General features: G+C 39.3%; 1 protein-coding gene across 1 annotated transcript in view; it reads right to left on the reverse strand.

Moving 5' to 3' along the window:
• Nucleotides 1-3,714: 3,714 nt before the first annotated feature.
• Nucleotides 3,715-17,257, reverse strand: part of LOC148009097 (mechanosensitive ion channel protein 5-like) — a 243,735-nt gene continuing 230,192 nt past the window's right edge. Inside the window, exons 8-9 of the mRNA XM_087673813.1 lie at nt 3,977-4,253; nt 3,715-3,872 (exon numbers count right to left, since the gene is read on the reverse strand). Coding sequence (XP_087529939.1) covers nt 3,729-3,872; nt 3,977-4,253 — 421 coding nt within the window. The 3' untranslated portion in view covers nt 3,715-3,728. The remainder of the gene's footprint in view (nt 3,873-3,976; nt 4,254-17,257) is intronic.

The raw sequence follows: 17,257 nt of genomic DNA on the forward strand, positions 1-17,257 counted from the left end.
TTTCATGAGGACACAGTAGACATTCCCACAAAGATAGTCAATGCTTGGAAGGATAACTATCTATACACAAGTGCAGTCAAGTGAAAAAGAAGACTTAGATCTGAAAGGTGACTCCAAGCCAACAACTCAACCTTTTGCTTTGGAGAGTGACTGTAAGGAAACTACCTATCAAAGACATCATAGGCAAAATGAAAAGAGTAAATATGAATTGTGTCTTTTGTGCCTCATATAAAGAGATGGTCAAGCATATGTTTTGAGCCTACCCAATATGTAAATATATTTATTATGATTTCATATTGAATACAATCATCATATTACAAAAAAAACTTCACATCCTTTAGTAGAAATCCATAATGAAACACTAATGTACTGATTGTCTCTTGGTAACTTGGTTTGCTCATGTCAAATTATTGACCTTGCATGATTTACATTCCTTGAAATAGTTGCTATATGTCACCACTATATAGATACATTTTGCCAGTACCCTTCATGCTGTATCTTGAACATTTATGATGAGATCCATTATACAAATTCTCTAAGGAGTATGTTGAATTGATAGAGATTGCATCAATGTGTGTAGTCTCCTAACAAGCCATGCAAGTTGAAAATCTCTTACATGAAAGCCTACATCGATGAACTATAACCAGAAGACTTCAATGCAAACAAGGTCTCGTTCGAATTGATAAAACCCTTTTCTATACCAATAACCTTTTTTTTGTGCATCTCCCATGTTAAATATAGTGCCATATTCACTTCTTCATTATTATTATTATGCACATATTCTTATTCAAATCCAAATATTGAAAAATAACATCGAGAGATAGGCTATCAAAATAAAACTAATATTGCATATTTCTTCTCATCACTTTGTCGGGGATGAATGAATGCAACTAACCATAAAAAAACTTAAAATCACCCATTTTTCTTAGCCTTTGGCTTAAACCAACTTATTTTCTCAACCTTAAGTAGTTACATTGACTTAGGTTTCGAGTTACTTTTGCTTAATTTATTTGGAAGTTTTCTTCCATACTAGCTTGATCACTATACAATGGTGAGCATAAGTCTTTTCCCATAAAACCCAAACTTTGAGTCCTAATAGTTATCAACTAGGTGATTCTCCTAATGCTTTGCACCAATGTTCTATTAGTGCTTTGCGTTGGGGTTTGAAGGTGTATATTTCATGTGGCAGGATACTAACACTACATGAATTTGACAACCCATAAACTATGTAGAGAGTTACTTCTTTTTCTTCCTTCTCTTTCCTCCCCCCCCCCCCCCCCCCCCCCCCCTCCCCTTCACATACACACATTCATTTAGCCATTAGCCATTGGAAACAAAACGATATATATTTGTAAATTTACCAACAAGTCCCTATGGCATTTGATTGCAATATGTTTCTTGACTTAGATATTTCTACCATGAGAATGATTGACTATCATTATTACATTTTATATGTTCTATATTTTTTTAAGAGGGGTGAGCATTAAGTATTTGGCAAGTGATCAAGGTTCATGCATAGATGAAGTCAAGGGGTCTAGCAATTCGGGGGCTCAAGGTATTAGAATAGACAGGGGAAGGAAGCTAGGGTTATTGGATGGGATAGCTAGATTTGAGAGAGAGAGAGTATCATTTTGGGGAGAGTTAGGGTTTATGTTTGATTTGGCATTTTGGGGGCTAGAGGGTCATGACTTGAGTTTTGGCTGCATAGGGGAGAGGGCATTAAAACTTAGGGAGATTAGTCTTTTTAGGTGGGGAGTTAAGCTTCGACATGTATAATATAATTAATGTAACAATAATTACATTATGTATATGTATTTATATTACCTTAACCCCCCCACACAGATATGTATGTATGCATGTATTTTATAATCCTTTATATATATATATATATATATATATATATATATATATATATATATATATATATATATAAATATATATATAAATATCATATGTATATATGTTAATATATAAGTAATTATAAATTACAGTATATGTATATATATTTGAATTATACTTATATGTTTGTATCAAATATCCTTAGTGAATATATATGATAGGTGAATATCCTTATCTATAATATGTATTTGAATTATAATTAAACAGTCATTAATATAAATATGTATATGTCAATATATTCTCTTTTGACATGTCTGACTTGTCAGTATCCGACTTTGACTTTTGGCGGTCACTTTGACCTTTTGGTATTCTGACTTCGATCTCGACAGCCACTCTGACCTTTAATAGCCAGCTGCTGCCAGCATGCCGAGGAAGTGTGCACAACTGCGTTGACCCTACCCTTCCCTTTATACTCACTGAGTTCAAAGTTGGTCCATCTGCCACTTGGAGCCTACGAGATAAATGGAGGGAAGGCATCGGCTTCTTTAGACATGGGAATACGTGGGAGGAAAGGTGTAGAAGCCTACAATTGACACGTGGTCGTCGTGGGGAATGACACGTGCTCTCCCCACCCCAGAACCTTCCTATAAAATAGTACTAAGAGATAACATCCTTGCAAGTCAACCTCAACAAAGGTAGCTAAATAAAATTTGTGCATATTTCTCACTCGGCTTTGTTAGAGCGGTTCTTGTTGCCATATTATTTAGTCACAACGATCTTCCTAATTTTACTTCTACACGAGTCACACAAAATTGAGACTCTAGTTAACATAGAATTGGTAGATTCTACTTGCATAGAATTGTGTTTCTACATGACAATCTGCAATAAATTGATTGATGATGTTGAATGGTGCAAGAAAATTGAAACAATTGGTGGAGGAGCCCCTCATGGACTTTGGGAGAGGGAAACCCTTATCGGAACTCTTTCCCAACATGAAATAGTGATCCAACTTGTTGCCCATGCATTGAATCCCTATATGCTCGGTTGTTGGGAGTGCTTTGCACCTATGGTGCTACTATTTTCTTCCTCTCATCTCCTTGTAGCTAAAGAATGCCTCTAAGAGCGCCCATGGCTCAAACTCATTGAGATTACATATCCAAGAGATACAATGCCCTGATCCTATAAGTCAAACGTCTTATGGGAAGAGTATAGAAAGTTTCAAAAATAACATCAATCAATTGAGTTATTATATTGGTTATGATGGTAACGAAGAAAATCACATTTTACCCCTCTGTCTACTACATGCAATCACTATCTACGACGCTGATTGTTTGGGATAAGAGGTAAAATAAATTTCAAACTTTTTAAAGAGGTGACAGAGGCAAGAAGGCTTGTGTTGATTGATGATTGTGCACCATCAATGGAGCTTTGCATCTATTTCTGAGCAGAGGGGTTGATTTCCGAGGGGAAGGGGTTCGCCAAAGGAGGAGTGGGTCGGGAAGAGAGAGAGAAAATCGTCCACCAATCACATGCCGCCATGTGACATATACTCTACGCCCCTGCAATCTCTTCCTACCTTCGCTCGTCTGAACCCGGCCGGGGAAATGGTAGCCTGTAGGCCAAGTGTTCAAATCTTGCGCTTGTTGGGCGGCTCTGTTGTGCCTTTAATCTTAACAAGGATACATGGATTGGGATGAAGGCCCAATCAAACATTCCAAAAATCGACGCATTAAAAATAAAATCATCGTCTTAAGAAGGCACACCAGGCGTGATAGGAAAGCTTGAATATGCGGCAAAGGTGGCGAGAGACACAGAGAGAGATCATGTCTGTCTTAGAGATGTTAGACACAGCATACCTGTAGCCTACATGTGGCAATGACACACACTTTTTAAGCAATGCTGTCCAGAGTTGGAGTTCCTGAGACAATCTGTACAGGCTGTCGAGGGAGGTAGTAGGTGATGCTGAGATCTTCCAGTTGCTCCTTCATGTAAAGCAGGAACTTACTCCGCCTTTCGTGCCTCTCACCTCCTTCCTGCAAAACGGGGAGACATTCATTAGAGATGGATTCATGTGAATATGAGAGAGAGAGAGAGAGTGTGTGATTGACTGATTTCTACATCACTTGCTAACTTTTACCTGGAAGTTCAGACGATGCCTCAACCACACAGCCATCTTCATTTTTGTGCTGTCATCTATGTCTTTGCACACCATGTGGAAATCTGGATACCATATGTGTGGGAGACCTTCCAAGTACTTCTGAAGTCTTTCTTTCAATACTAGGAGCTTCTCTGTGGGTGTCTTCATGTGAATTTGGAAGTCAACAGCATCCCACTGGTGCGGACTGCGGTGATAGTTCGAGATGGGCTTTGAGGTGAGTACCGAGTTGGGGTAGTAAATCTTTTCGTTGGAGGGGCTGGAAGGATAGCACATACATGCACACGTCAATGATTGCAATGGTTGAAAACAAAAGACATGTGTGCATTGCCACTCTCATATCAACTGCTCGATTGATCTGATTATGTACTTTATGATCGGTCTATGGGTGGCGATTCTCCAATTCAGGGCCACAAGGAACAAATCAATGAATTTGGAAACTAGTCTCTGTTTGCAGCATGCTCTTACGAAGGTCAATATGCTCTCATATGAGACATCAAATGGATAAAGTGTCTTTCTCAACAAATCAGTGTGCTGCACTGCACTTACTAAGGTCAATATGCTCTCAGGTGAGATTGCAGACATTGAATGGATAAAGTGTCTTTCTCAACAAGTTAGTGAGAATGATTCATGGAAACTCAGCTTGTCAATCCTCACTCCAAATTGCATTCATAAATACTGCGAGCTTTAACAATTGGGAATTTGTTGGCAGTTGTTATTTGGCAATATCGTACGTGCTCGCTTGTTTTTTCCTTGTATGCCACTCTGTAGATATCAGTGCATGCTTAACGGTAGCAGTATTTGGTAATATATAGAGGGGCGGTGCATGGGACAATAGGGTTGCATTGCACGTGTGGAAGGAGAGGAGACTTCAGCACATTCTGTTTGGCACAACAATCCTTTGACAATGTGGCGTCTTCTCAAACTTTGGTTGTCCTGTAGTGATCATTGCTACTTGGATTCATCATTCTTCTCCCATTTCTTGTCTCCTTTGTTGTTACACATTCTACTTGTTAAGTTCTTGTTTCTTTGCTTTTTCTTGTGCTATCTCTAGCATGGTATATCAGATATTCAAATTTGCTGATCTATTTTGCATTGTGGTGCACGACCTTTGCAAAAGTTGCACTTAAGCCTTGCACTTGATTTTACATATAAGACTGTGGTGTTGATCATGTTGTGACTTGTCAACCTAGATGCTACTTTGCATGTTTGATCATTGAGATTCATAATATGCAGTAGCCTAAGGGCTTTATGAAAAAGGGCAAGGAACACCTAGTGTGTAAGTTAAGAAAGAGCCTTTATGGCCTTAAGCAAGCACTTAGGGAATGGTATCATAAATTCGATGCTTTCATGTATTTGTAGGGATATACTCATAGTGATATGGATTTGTGTCTATATACAAAGAAGGCTCGTGATGGTGGCAACCTTATTATCTTAGTACTTTATGTTGATGGTTGGGAAAGCTCATGAAGAGCTAGATGCTTTGAAGACTCCGCTTAAGAAGGGCTTCGAGATGAAGGAGATGAGGTAGGCCTCACATATTCTTGGTATGCGTATGACGTGGGATCGCTCTAAGGGACTCTTTTATCATCATAGCAGAAGTACATATAGAATGTGCTTGAGTGATTTCATATATAGGATGTTAAGCCTATTGGTTGTCTTTTATCTTTTCATGTGAAGGTTGGTCAAATCAACTATTCCCAATCAGATGAGCAAAAGGCCGATATGGCCATGATTCTTTATGCATTCGTAGTGTGGTCAATTTAATGTATGCCATGATATCCACTTGCCTTGACATAGCATTTGTAGTGGGAGTTATGACACCTATATGGCTATACTTGGCTGGTAACATTGGGAGGTCGTCAAGAGTATTATGAGGTATTTGAAAGGCATTGCATATATGTGCATTTGCTATGGTGGCCATGATACTATAGTCGTAGGTTACACTGACTTTGACTATGTAGAATATTTAGATAGTAAAAATTTCACCTCTGGGTATATCTTTACCTTTGCTAAAGGTGTTGTTTCTTGGATGTCTAGGGTGTAAAAATGTACGATCTTATCTACTATTGAGGTAGAGTATGTTGTATCCGCTGTGGCTTGCAAAAAGGCCTTGTGGTTAGGCCAACCTTAGTATTACTGTTACTCCTACACTACATTTGAATTCTATGAGTGCTATTTAATTGGCCAAGAATTTGGTCTTCCATGCGAAGACAAAGCACATTGAGGGGTGCGCTATTACTTTATCAAGAAGGTGGTACAAGACAAGTCTGTTGAGCTTGCCAAGATCTTGACTGACAAGAATCATGCAAATTCGCTCGCTAAAAGTCTCTCGGCAGAACATTTTGACTTCCTTAGGAAGATGATGGGTGTAGGATGAAATGACATCTATTCCTCATTCTATTGTACTTTGTGACTTTCTCCTTGTTTTTTTCTTCTAGAGGTACATTCACATTTAAGTGGGAGGTTGTTGGGTATAAAGACGCTTGTACCTATTTCGCTCAATATTTACTATGTATGTTGTCACGTCACACCTGTATATTGCACATGGCAGGCACCCATTACTATCATTTTATTCTTTATTCTTTGAGTGGCTGTTAAATAAGGGAAGACTGGTTACACATTGTGATTATTGGAGTCCCACATAAACTCTCTCTCTCTCTCTCTCTCTCTCTCTCTCTCTCTCTCTCTCTCTCGCTTTGTTGCTCTATCCTCCATAGCTCTTGCTTTGCTCTTGCTTTTACTTGTGTGTCTCTACTTAGGCTTTACCTTTTAGTTTTTTCGCTGATTAGCGAGGGTCCATTGAAGCATCTAGCAATGTGGAGTTCCTCTTTAGTCAGTGTCTTGTCTAGCAGCGGGTGATGTAGTAAGTCTTTCAGTCCGTCAAGATTGCGGGTTTCGAGAATAGAGTGTAAGAATGAAGATTTGTAGTACATGGGATTACTCTTTAGCAAACTTACTACACAATGTTGTTCGGTCAAGGTGAAGAGGTAGCAATCTTGAGTAGCCATTTCATGGCACAATTGATACCAACTCTGTGTAAAATAGTTGGGAGAGGTAGATAGTAATCTGAGTATGTTCACTTAGAAAGGGTCTTTAAGCTGCGTAGTTGGTGTGTATATCAGGAGGATTCACATTTTTATAGTTGTGTTTCAAACAGTTCTTGTGAGAGTTACTCTTGAATAGGAATGCATTTATGATATAAATGCTCTTGCTATCTCCATGTGGGAGGGAATAAAAAAAGAGAGACGAGTGAAATAAGCGCTTATTCCCTATTTCATTGGGAGCCTTTTTGGTGAGATAACTTGGTATGTGTTGTAGATTTGTCTGTATTGTGAAAGGGACAAATTCTACGAAAAGACGAAAAGCCTTAATGACTTTAATCATGGCCAAGATTTCACATTGATAGGATGGATAATTCTTCTACGTGTCATTGAAGATTCTTGAGGCATAGCGGCAGATCTGTAAAGTCGGGGGAGGAGTTGTTGAATCTTCTTCACAAAGACAAGCACCCCATCCTGAGTCAGAGGCATCTGTATAAAGAATAAGGGGTAATCCAGTTGGAAGGCGAAGAGGAGGTAGATGCTGAATAAGATTCTTGATATGCTGGTGGATAGCTATTGTATGAATGGTTTCCGATGGAATTGTTGTTTTTGAAGAAGAGGATAAAGATATGCTAGTATCTATATTGAAGATATGCATTCACAAGTTCTTCACTTTGATAACTACTTTTTCAGTTATGTTGGCCCTATTGAATATGCGCATCTTTTGCATGGTCATTTTGAAAAAATAAATTAATTCAATGCTTCATCGCAAATGTCTAGCAATAATGTTATTTATATTATGTTGTTGTGAATGCTATCGTGTTTCTTATCATGTAAGAGATCATAATTTGAGTGGGAGGCTTGTTTGACAATTGTAAATCATTCATCGTATAGTTGACATGGCCTATTTGGAATCTTTTAAGTTCTTCTAATGCTACTAGAATATTTATTAAAGATATACATTCATGGATTCTTCACTTTGATAACCACTTTTTCAGTTTAGGTGGTCCTATTGAATATGTAAATGTTATGCATGTTCATTCTAAAGATTCTAAGAATTTTAACACTTCATTGCAGGCTTGCAATATTGTCGTTTGTGTTCATCTTATTGTAAAGAGTTTTGCTCCGAGATCAAACTCGTTGAAGATAATAACCTTTTTGAGTTTTTTGATCAATAAATATTTTAGGGGTATGGGATGTCCATGACCAATCAGATATTTATTGAGAGGTTTATAGTTAATGACCATACGTGTTTTATCTCTTTTTTGTTTTGAATGTTTGTTTACATAAAAAGCTTGGCATGCCCAAGGAGAGTTGGTTGGTTCAATCAATCCTTTGTCTAGAAGAGCTTGAATATCTTCTTTACATAAAATCAAGTCTTCTTTCTTCATGCCATAGTGGACGGCTTTCGTTGGTATAACATTAGGTTGCAAAGGCAGAGAGATAGCATAGGAGGCTCTTTTTTCTTGATACATAAGAGGGTCCTCATGCATAAAACTCTTCAGATGATCAGTTATCTATTGAATCTCTTGGGCATATTTTTGTTTTTCTGAATTTATCCATTGTTCCCGTGCAGCCAATGTGTTGTGGTGGCAGTTTTGCTATAGAATATATACTGCAACCAATTTTGGGCAGTAGGGGCATATGAGCCTTTTTTCCGAAGTATGATACAATAAAATGTTCGGCTCAAAAAGTATAAGGAACCAGAAGCTGTAAGATATCTGCTTCAATGGGCAAATCATATCGCATCTGTTTCCTGAGCTGGATTTCAATTGGAACCTTATTATGACTAAGCTGTAAATAGGCTTGGGTTATATGGATCATGGTTATTCTTTTGTTATTGCAGAGTTCTACAACAATGGGAGATGTGGTTTTTATACAATTTGGAGGGAATAGTTCAAAAGGAGCTATAGTAAGACTAGATCCAGTATCTAAGAGTGCATCTACATATAAAGAAAACTAGGGCATATTTTCAATTGTACACCTATCATGGGGAGGCTTGACTGGGATTTCTGTGGTAGAACCGTGGAGGTCTTGTAAGATAGCTATAGTTCCTTGTGCCAATTGTTTTTGACCGCGAAGAACTCTCTTAAATGCTTTATACAAAGAATGTATCTCTTGTTGCATATTGGCAAAAGCATGTAGCATCTCATCTCCTTCCTTTTGAGTAGAGGAGGTAGTGGCAGATGAAGATTGAAGCACTTGAGTTGCTGTTCGAGGGTGATGCATTTGTTCCAAGTTGTGTGGAACAAACATATTAGCTTTTCCTTTTGTTTTTGAGCTAAGGGTACCTGGTTTAGGTAGATCATAAGGGTTAGTAAAAAATTCTTGATGTACCTTATCCTTAGCCTTTTCTCAGAGGAACCAGTATTAGTCGTAGAATCATTCGAGTATGATTCAGATTGTTTTTGCTTTCCTTTGTCTTCGAGGAAAAGATCCACCATTAGTAGAGGAAGTCGATCCAAGAAACATTTTATCTTTTCTTCCAGAAAATACACAGAATGGGCATTTACTGGCATAAAAGTTTCTGAATGTACCTCATAATCATCAGAAATATCAGACACATCTGATTCAGCATGAGATTGAGATGTAGAACTATCAGAACTTGTATCAGCAGTATACCAGGAGGTATCAGTATCTGATTCACTGTCATACTCTGAGTGAAAATTGGAGTGGTCACTTTCACTTTCACTTTCAAAGGAAGAGGATTCATCACTAAGATGATGTAGATTTACCTTGGTAGCATTGGTTTGTTGCTTGTTCTTTTTAGGACATCTGTTTGCTAAGTGTGATGCACTTCCACAAATGTAGCATTTCAAATCTTTCTTCTGTTCAGCCTTTTGGGCTTTATGAGAGGTATGATGTGAAGAATGTTTGGATTTGCCATGTCGATTCTTGTGAGAGTGTCTTCTGGATTGGGAATCATTGTCCTGCCTGTTGAAGAAATAACGTCTTTTTTTGGAAGAATGATAGGAACGATTGTGCCATAAAAACCATTTCTATTGAAGCCAGAGCATGTATATTGTTTACATCCAAAATCAACTTCATATTTAGTAGCAGTCTTGCAGATGGACTATGGGAATTTTTGGTTGAGTTGGGTTATTTTTTGCCGTTGGCAGACTTCTTTGATTGTCTGTTCTATAGTTTGTAGAATTTGACAAACACAGTCTGTGAAATCTCCATTTTCAGCTTTCATTTTCTGTTTGCAGTAAAAAGGAATAGGTTCGGGTAGAGAACATACAAGGTGTTCTTTCATACTGTTATCAAGTGCACGTAATCCTTCATATAGCAGATCTCTCATATAAATGAGATGTTCCTTATATTACCTGGGATCACACAGTTTGGATTTGAAAAAAGCTTCTCGAGCTTCTAAGACATCTTCTAATTTGTTGCCCACTAATTCCCCAAGCAATAATTCAAAGAAGAGTTGTACTGGGTCGGCATGTTGTACGATAGCAAGTTTTACCTGTGGATGGATAGAAATCCACCATTGTTTGAGACCACGGACAAATCCATGTGTCATAGCATTCAAAATGTCAATCTTGCTGGTTTGTGGTTTATCTAGAATCTTTTGGCCCACATATGCATACATCATGTAAATGAGCAATTTGATTTCTTCAGGAGATTTGCTATCTATAGACCATATAGGGAAATAGCCAACTTTTTTTGGGATACCAATTTTCTTATAGAAATTGGTATGGTTTGGAATAAGAAGAAGAAGCATTCATGGGATTTGGAATAAGAAGAAGAAGCATTCATGGGATTAATTGGTATGGTTTGAGTAGTATTTGATAGGAAGAAAAGATTTTGGACTTATAGTAGTATCAGTATGTGCATTAAGCAAAGCGTGTAGCACAGTATCTAAAGGAGCTTCCTTTTCCCTGTGAGGATTGATCGGAACAAAATCCTCATCAACAACACTATCGCCATCTTCATCAGATGAAGAAAGTGTGTAGGCAGCTTGCCTTTGAAACTCAGCTTGAGATCTATAATACCGTGCAAGAAGTTCTTGTGAAGAAGCATTGGGCTTATGTTGATTGAGACTTTCACCCATCATACAGAGTCAATGCGAGCTTCTAAGCTACGCCGAAGTTCATCCTTATGTTGATCCATGGGAGCAATACATAAAGGCATTTGATCAAGCACTTGCATTGCTTCTCTTTTCTTGTGTAGTCTGTCTAAGACAACTTCATCTATATGATCAAAAGCTACCTTATAATCTTGTTCTGACTAGTCTGGAAACATAAGTTCCAAATATTCAGATAAGTCTTTTGTAGTATCACCGGGTTGTAGTGTGGTTTGGACAAAGTTGTCTTCTCTCTATTAGATCAAGATCTTTGCCCACCACATCACCATTGAGAAGAAGCTCCACATATCATTTGTTGATGATTCTCCTTTCATGAGAGTGTAAGAAGTGGTATAGCAATGGAAGCATAGACAAGTGCTGAAATAAACTGCTAAACACAAGATAGAAGAGAGAGAAAACAGAATAATACTGCAAAAGAAGAGAACTCAGAGATGTGCTCGGGAAATGGAATCCATATACCAAACACGAGAATGATGCGTACAACTATGAGTCATTGTTTGTGTAGGCATTGGCACCGGCTCCTCTCTCCAACAGGAAGACCACCTGAAGAATGATGATGACTGAATGGGAAGGAGGAGGAGCCATTGAATAAACAGTCCAAAATATGCTAAATATGACAGCTAGTCGGCCAGTATATAATGTTGGCCGATTGACATAAAATACCATAAATGCCACACAAAAATCACTAAAATAATACCTAAAATATATTAATTGTTGGCCGATTGATATAAGATGCCACAAATGCTACACAAAAATCACTAAAATAATACCTAAAATATATTAATTGCTGGCCAACTGGCATAAAATGCCACAAATGCCAAACAAAAACCACTAAAATAATGCCTAAAATACAGACTAAAATGCCCAATCCATCTGGCATACAAAATCACACGAGGTGACAATTCTGCTCACACTATCTCATAGATCATAGGGGATTTGATACAATACAATGAGACAATGATAAAGGCTAATCATAGTTTATACAACAAAGAGCCACCAGAGTAAAACCATGGATACCCAAGCAGTGGGTGATCAAGTCACCACCATGGTGCCTTGGAGAGAACTTGATGTTAATGTCAATTGTATTAGCTCCTGAAAATAGAGAAGAGTCATAACAGATCTTTGTGTTCATCAATAATGTCTCGTAGTAGCATATAAGACCAGCCTGTCAAAAATGCCTTTGAATATATGTGACCATGGATTCCCCGCCTTTGGCCAAAGACCGCCAATGTGTCCCCTCATGTGAGCTCAGCTAATCTTGCTCTTTGTCAAATAACAGGCCATCATGAACTTGGATGTCAATCCTAGCTCCAGGATTTGAACTTGCCAGACTTCACTCAATGCGTCAAGAGCGTCTCTCTTTGGAACTTGTACTCTTGTATACTTGTATAGACAAGGCTCATTTGTCCCATCTCATTACCCTCTTACACTCCCTCTTTGGCACTAGAGAGTCGTGAGGGATTACTATATTACTTGGACTAGAAAGTAATAGAGGAAGGGGTAGTCAAGCCCTTCCCTTGGTCTGAAGAAGTGGATCTTTGTTGCACTTTGGACTTCCCCTTGGTCGAAGGATCGGAGTCCGAGTCTGAGGAAGAGAATGACTCGTCAGAGGAGTCCTCATCCCACTTTTTTTTTTTCTTCTTCGTCTTTATCTTCTATGAGGCGGTTAACTCCTTGTAGTCCTTCCATAAGTGGCCCTTCTTACCACAATGATAACATTGGGCCTTTGACTATTTCTTCCTATCATCCCTCTTTGAAGCTATAAAGGCCTCACTGGAACCTCCGTAATGAGATGAAAGCCTTTCCTATAAATGCAAAGATGCCTCATGCTCAAGTAGCATTGAGGACATATGTGTAAAGTTCATAGGTGTAGAGGATGTCTGTGCTCGCAAAGCATTGGCCACTCCATCAAACTCCGGGGGAAGCTTGTATAGTACCAGTCCACTAGATGTCCCTCTGGAAGGGCAGACTGCATGTGTCGAAGTTGGTTTTGTATCTATGTAACATGGAGAAAAAATGATTGAATGGTGTCTTTTAGCTCAGACTTCATCTGCTGAAGCTGTCCATAAGGGGTCACAGCACACATGGGGAAAGGTGCCTTGTACAACATGTGAAGCTTCGACCATATTTTTGGTGATGTCCTGCAGGAGGTAACCACTGTAGAACTTCTTTAGAAATACATCGAAGCAGCGCAAAATATACACATGCATCATGCAAATCCCATGTAAGCACAACTTCCTCATGGTTGTCCTCATCAAAATCTTCAAGAAGAGGAAAAGGATGCTGAGGCCAATAAATAGCTCCACATACAATGTACCAAATATGCTTCTGCACAAACCACACTTTCATCACAGCACTCCGTGTAAGATAGCTAGGTCCATGCAACTTATCATCTGTAGAAGTGCACAAAGGAGCCATTGGGAGAGGATGAGCAGAGAACATAGAGAATATAAGGTATACAGAGAGAGAATACAGCCAAACCAAGAGCAAAGACTTCACAAAATGAGAGTTCACATGCAGTGTAATAAAAAATTTGATCAGAAACGAAGGCCGATTGCTGCAAAATAAAGAAAACCTGTCAAAAACTGCTAGAAACAACAAAAACCGCCTGCACAAACAGTCACCTAGCCATGTGTAGGGGCAAAAAATGAAAAACACAGGTTGGTTGAGCATTTAATGCAGCAAATTGACAATTGCAACCTGGAATCTAGGCGCAGGATGAAAACATAGGTGGTTGGTCAAAAAAATGTAGGCTTGATCAGCAGGGGGAAGAAAGACCTGTAATCAGCAGAAAAATTGCAGCAAGAACCTAGATCCCGCGCTTTGATACCATGGCAGAAGTGGTGCAGCAATGGAAGCATAGACAAGTGCTGAAATAAACTACTAAACAAAAGACAAAATAGAAAGAAAACAGAAGAACATTGCAAAAGAAGAGAACTTAGAGATGTGTTCGGGAAATGGAATCCATATACCAAACACGAGAATGATGCATACAACTACGAGTCACTAGTTGCGTGGGCACTGGCACCGGCTCCTCTCTCCAACATGAAGACCACCTGAAGAATGATGATGATTGAATGGGGAGGAGGAGCTACTGGATAAATAGACCCAAAATATACAAAATATGACAGCTGGTCGGCCCCATCTGGCATGCACAGACTCACACATGAGCTGACAATCTTGCTATAATAGAGGGATCATATCGATGAAATGGAGAAGTTATGGAATGAGCTTGCATCCCTCGAAAGGAGGATATTATTTGAAGATATGGCTATGGTCCTTATTACTCATCCCCCATCTATGAAGTATGTTGACTTCTACATGAGTTTACTTACCTCCAGAGTTTAGGAGGACATGACATGGGGAGGAGCTTGCCTTGCTTGTTTTGGAACAAGATGTCCAATACAAGGAGATTGAAATAGGTGAATCTAAATCCGCAAAAGCTTTTATTGTAGGTTTGAGAGAAGCTCAAGAATAAGAAGAAGCAAGATGACAAGAAGGATGAGAAGAAATGGAAGCCAAAGTGTCCACACCCTGAAGAAAAGTGTTGGCAAATGTATCCCCATGTGAAGCTTGGGGCCAAGGATGGTGCCAAGGATTCAAAGACTACACTAACCACGATGATAGAATTTGTATTCGTCCATCTTTATTTGAGGTTGAAGACATTGCTCTTGCTTCTTCTTATTGGAGAAGTCATGGCTTCTGCATAGTGATCCATCATTCCCCATGATCTATCATTAGGATCTGTTTCAAGACCTCCATTCCAGAGGGGATATATTCACCATTAGTGACAATTCTTTAGTGCCAGTTTGAGGAGTGGGAACCATTCTCCTTCTTTCAAATCGTTAGGAAACTTTAACTGAAGTACTTTATATTAATGATTTGTATTTTAACCCACTGTTTTTTAATGGTTTGGCACAGTTAAGGATCTGTGTGGTTTTTACACAGGATGCTATTATTGTTGAAGATTCATCTAAAGGTGCGGTTCTGTGCAGTGTGGATAGGTACACACGAGGGTGGGATCTATAAGCTCATGGCCCTTGCCATGCAATCTTCATTGCCTCTTGGGCTACTTTGGCATGTGTGTTATGGACACTTGAACTTTGATTCTATTTGACAGGCATCATAGAAGAAGGTGGAGGGGAATTCCAGTTTCCCCCTTCACTACCTTATGCCTAGTTATTTGAGGGGTAGACAACATTGACAACCTTTTTCTAAGGTGGCCACAAGAGAAGCTTTCCCACCGCTCAAGTTGATTCACAATGACTTGTGTGGTCATATGAGAATGGCCTCTTGGGAAGGCCAAATACTAAATGCTTGTGGTTGATGATTTTTCCATGTATGTATGGCCCTACTTCTTGGAGTACAAATACGATGTATTTTCCAACTTCTATGATTGGAAGGCATTTGCTGAAAAGCAAACTTCTTTCAAGGTTCCAGGAGTTCAAATTGACCATGGAAGAGAGTTTTGTTTCAAAGTGTTTAATAGGTTTTGCAAGGAGCACTGGATTTGGATGTAGTATACCCACCCAACACACCTTCTGAGAATGGTATTATGGAGGGAGCAAAACAAACCATGTTGGAGATGAGCTATTTGATGGTGGAGTATGAAGGACTTCCTTACACCCTTTGGAGGAAGGTAGTTTCTACTGTGGTTTATAGTTGCAATAGGTCTCCTACAACGGCTTTGAAGAACACAACTCCATACTAGGCTTTCTTTGGCAAGAAGCCTTTTGTCTCCCATTTTCACATCTTTGGATGTGATGCCTATGTCTATGAGGACTAGAAACATAGGAGCAAGCTCAACACTGAGTCAAAGAAACTCATCTTCCTTGGTTATAGTTAGGTGACCAAAGGATATAGGCTTTACAATTCCAAGAAATAAAAGATTGTAGTGAGTAGGGATGTGGTTCTTTGATAAGGCTATGGCCTTTGACCCTCCGACAATGGTGCTTCTTCATTTGGATGGATCTTCTTTGACTCCATCCTCTTCATTGTTGGCCCCACCGTTACCTTCCAAGATACCTCTTGGCACCGCTCCTTCGACTCTAAGTACTCCTCCTCCTCCTCCTCCCCGTTTGCCTCACCCATCCTTGCCAACTTCTCCTTCTTCTCTGAGTTTTCTTACTCTATTTCCATCTCCTCAAGTTTATTTAGGGGGTATTGAGTTGCTAGAGGGGGAGCCTTCTTTCTGTGACGAGGGGGGACCATCTTTATCTAGTGAGGGAGAGTCTCTTTTCTAGATATGTATTTTACAAGTTCGAGAGGGGTCTCCTTTGCAATAGGATCAACGTGTTATCATTTCATGATGGTTCAAGCAACTCATGTAACATTTAGGAGTCGGTCACTTTTTTGAGACATTGGCAAGCTCAAAATGCTTAGTTAGGCTATAGGCCAAGAAGGGGTATTCAATTTATGTGAACTATGTCCTTAGTCACGGATCTTAGAGGATAGAGAGTCTGCTACCATCGAGGAGGCTTTGTCACAGCTTATTTGGGAGCTTGAGTCTATCGAGTCTAAATGATACTTGGGAGATGGTTTTGCGTTCAGGCAAGTGGAAAGTGATTGTTGTGAAGCGAGTCTATAGGACCAAATACTTGGCTGATGGCACCTTGGACAAGCATAGAGCTAGGCTTATTACCAAGGGTTTTGTGCAAATGGCAGGCTTGGATTTCTTAGAGATTGTTGATCCAAGGCCCTACATGTATACTATTTGGGCTATCTTGGCTCTTATAGCCCAAGCCTAACGAATGTCAGATGCGAAGCTCCACACCTCTATTGCTAAAAATCCATAGAATCCTTTCAAGGCAAATCTCGCACAGACAGCTAGCTCCTGCTCGATATTGGTGCAATCAATCATTAAAAATGGTTTATCAGATGGACCTTAAGTTCGTCTTCCTGAATGGCATAGTAGATAAGAGGAGATTTATGTAGATCATCCTTCAGGTTTCCATGTGGTTGGAAAGGAGAACCATGCTTATTGGTTGAGTGAAACATCCACCTAGGATCCAAGTACGAGACATGACATAAGCTATTTTCACGAACATTTAGAGATTGGACATTAGACTCACCTCCTAGCCATAGAGCCAAATGGGCCCACCCTAGAGCCTAGGAGCTAGCAACTCTTTGGGT

The sequence above is a fragment of the Lygodium microphyllum genome, unplaced genomic scaffold (genome assembly GCF_053477565.2).
Source record: "Lygodium microphyllum isolate KBCC unplaced genomic scaffold, Lygodium_microphyllum_v1.1.10 scaffold_40, whole genome shotgun sequence".
Classification (NCBI taxonomy): Eukaryota; Viridiplantae; Streptophyta; class Polypodiopsida; order Schizaeales; family Lygodiaceae; genus Lygodium; species Lygodium microphyllum.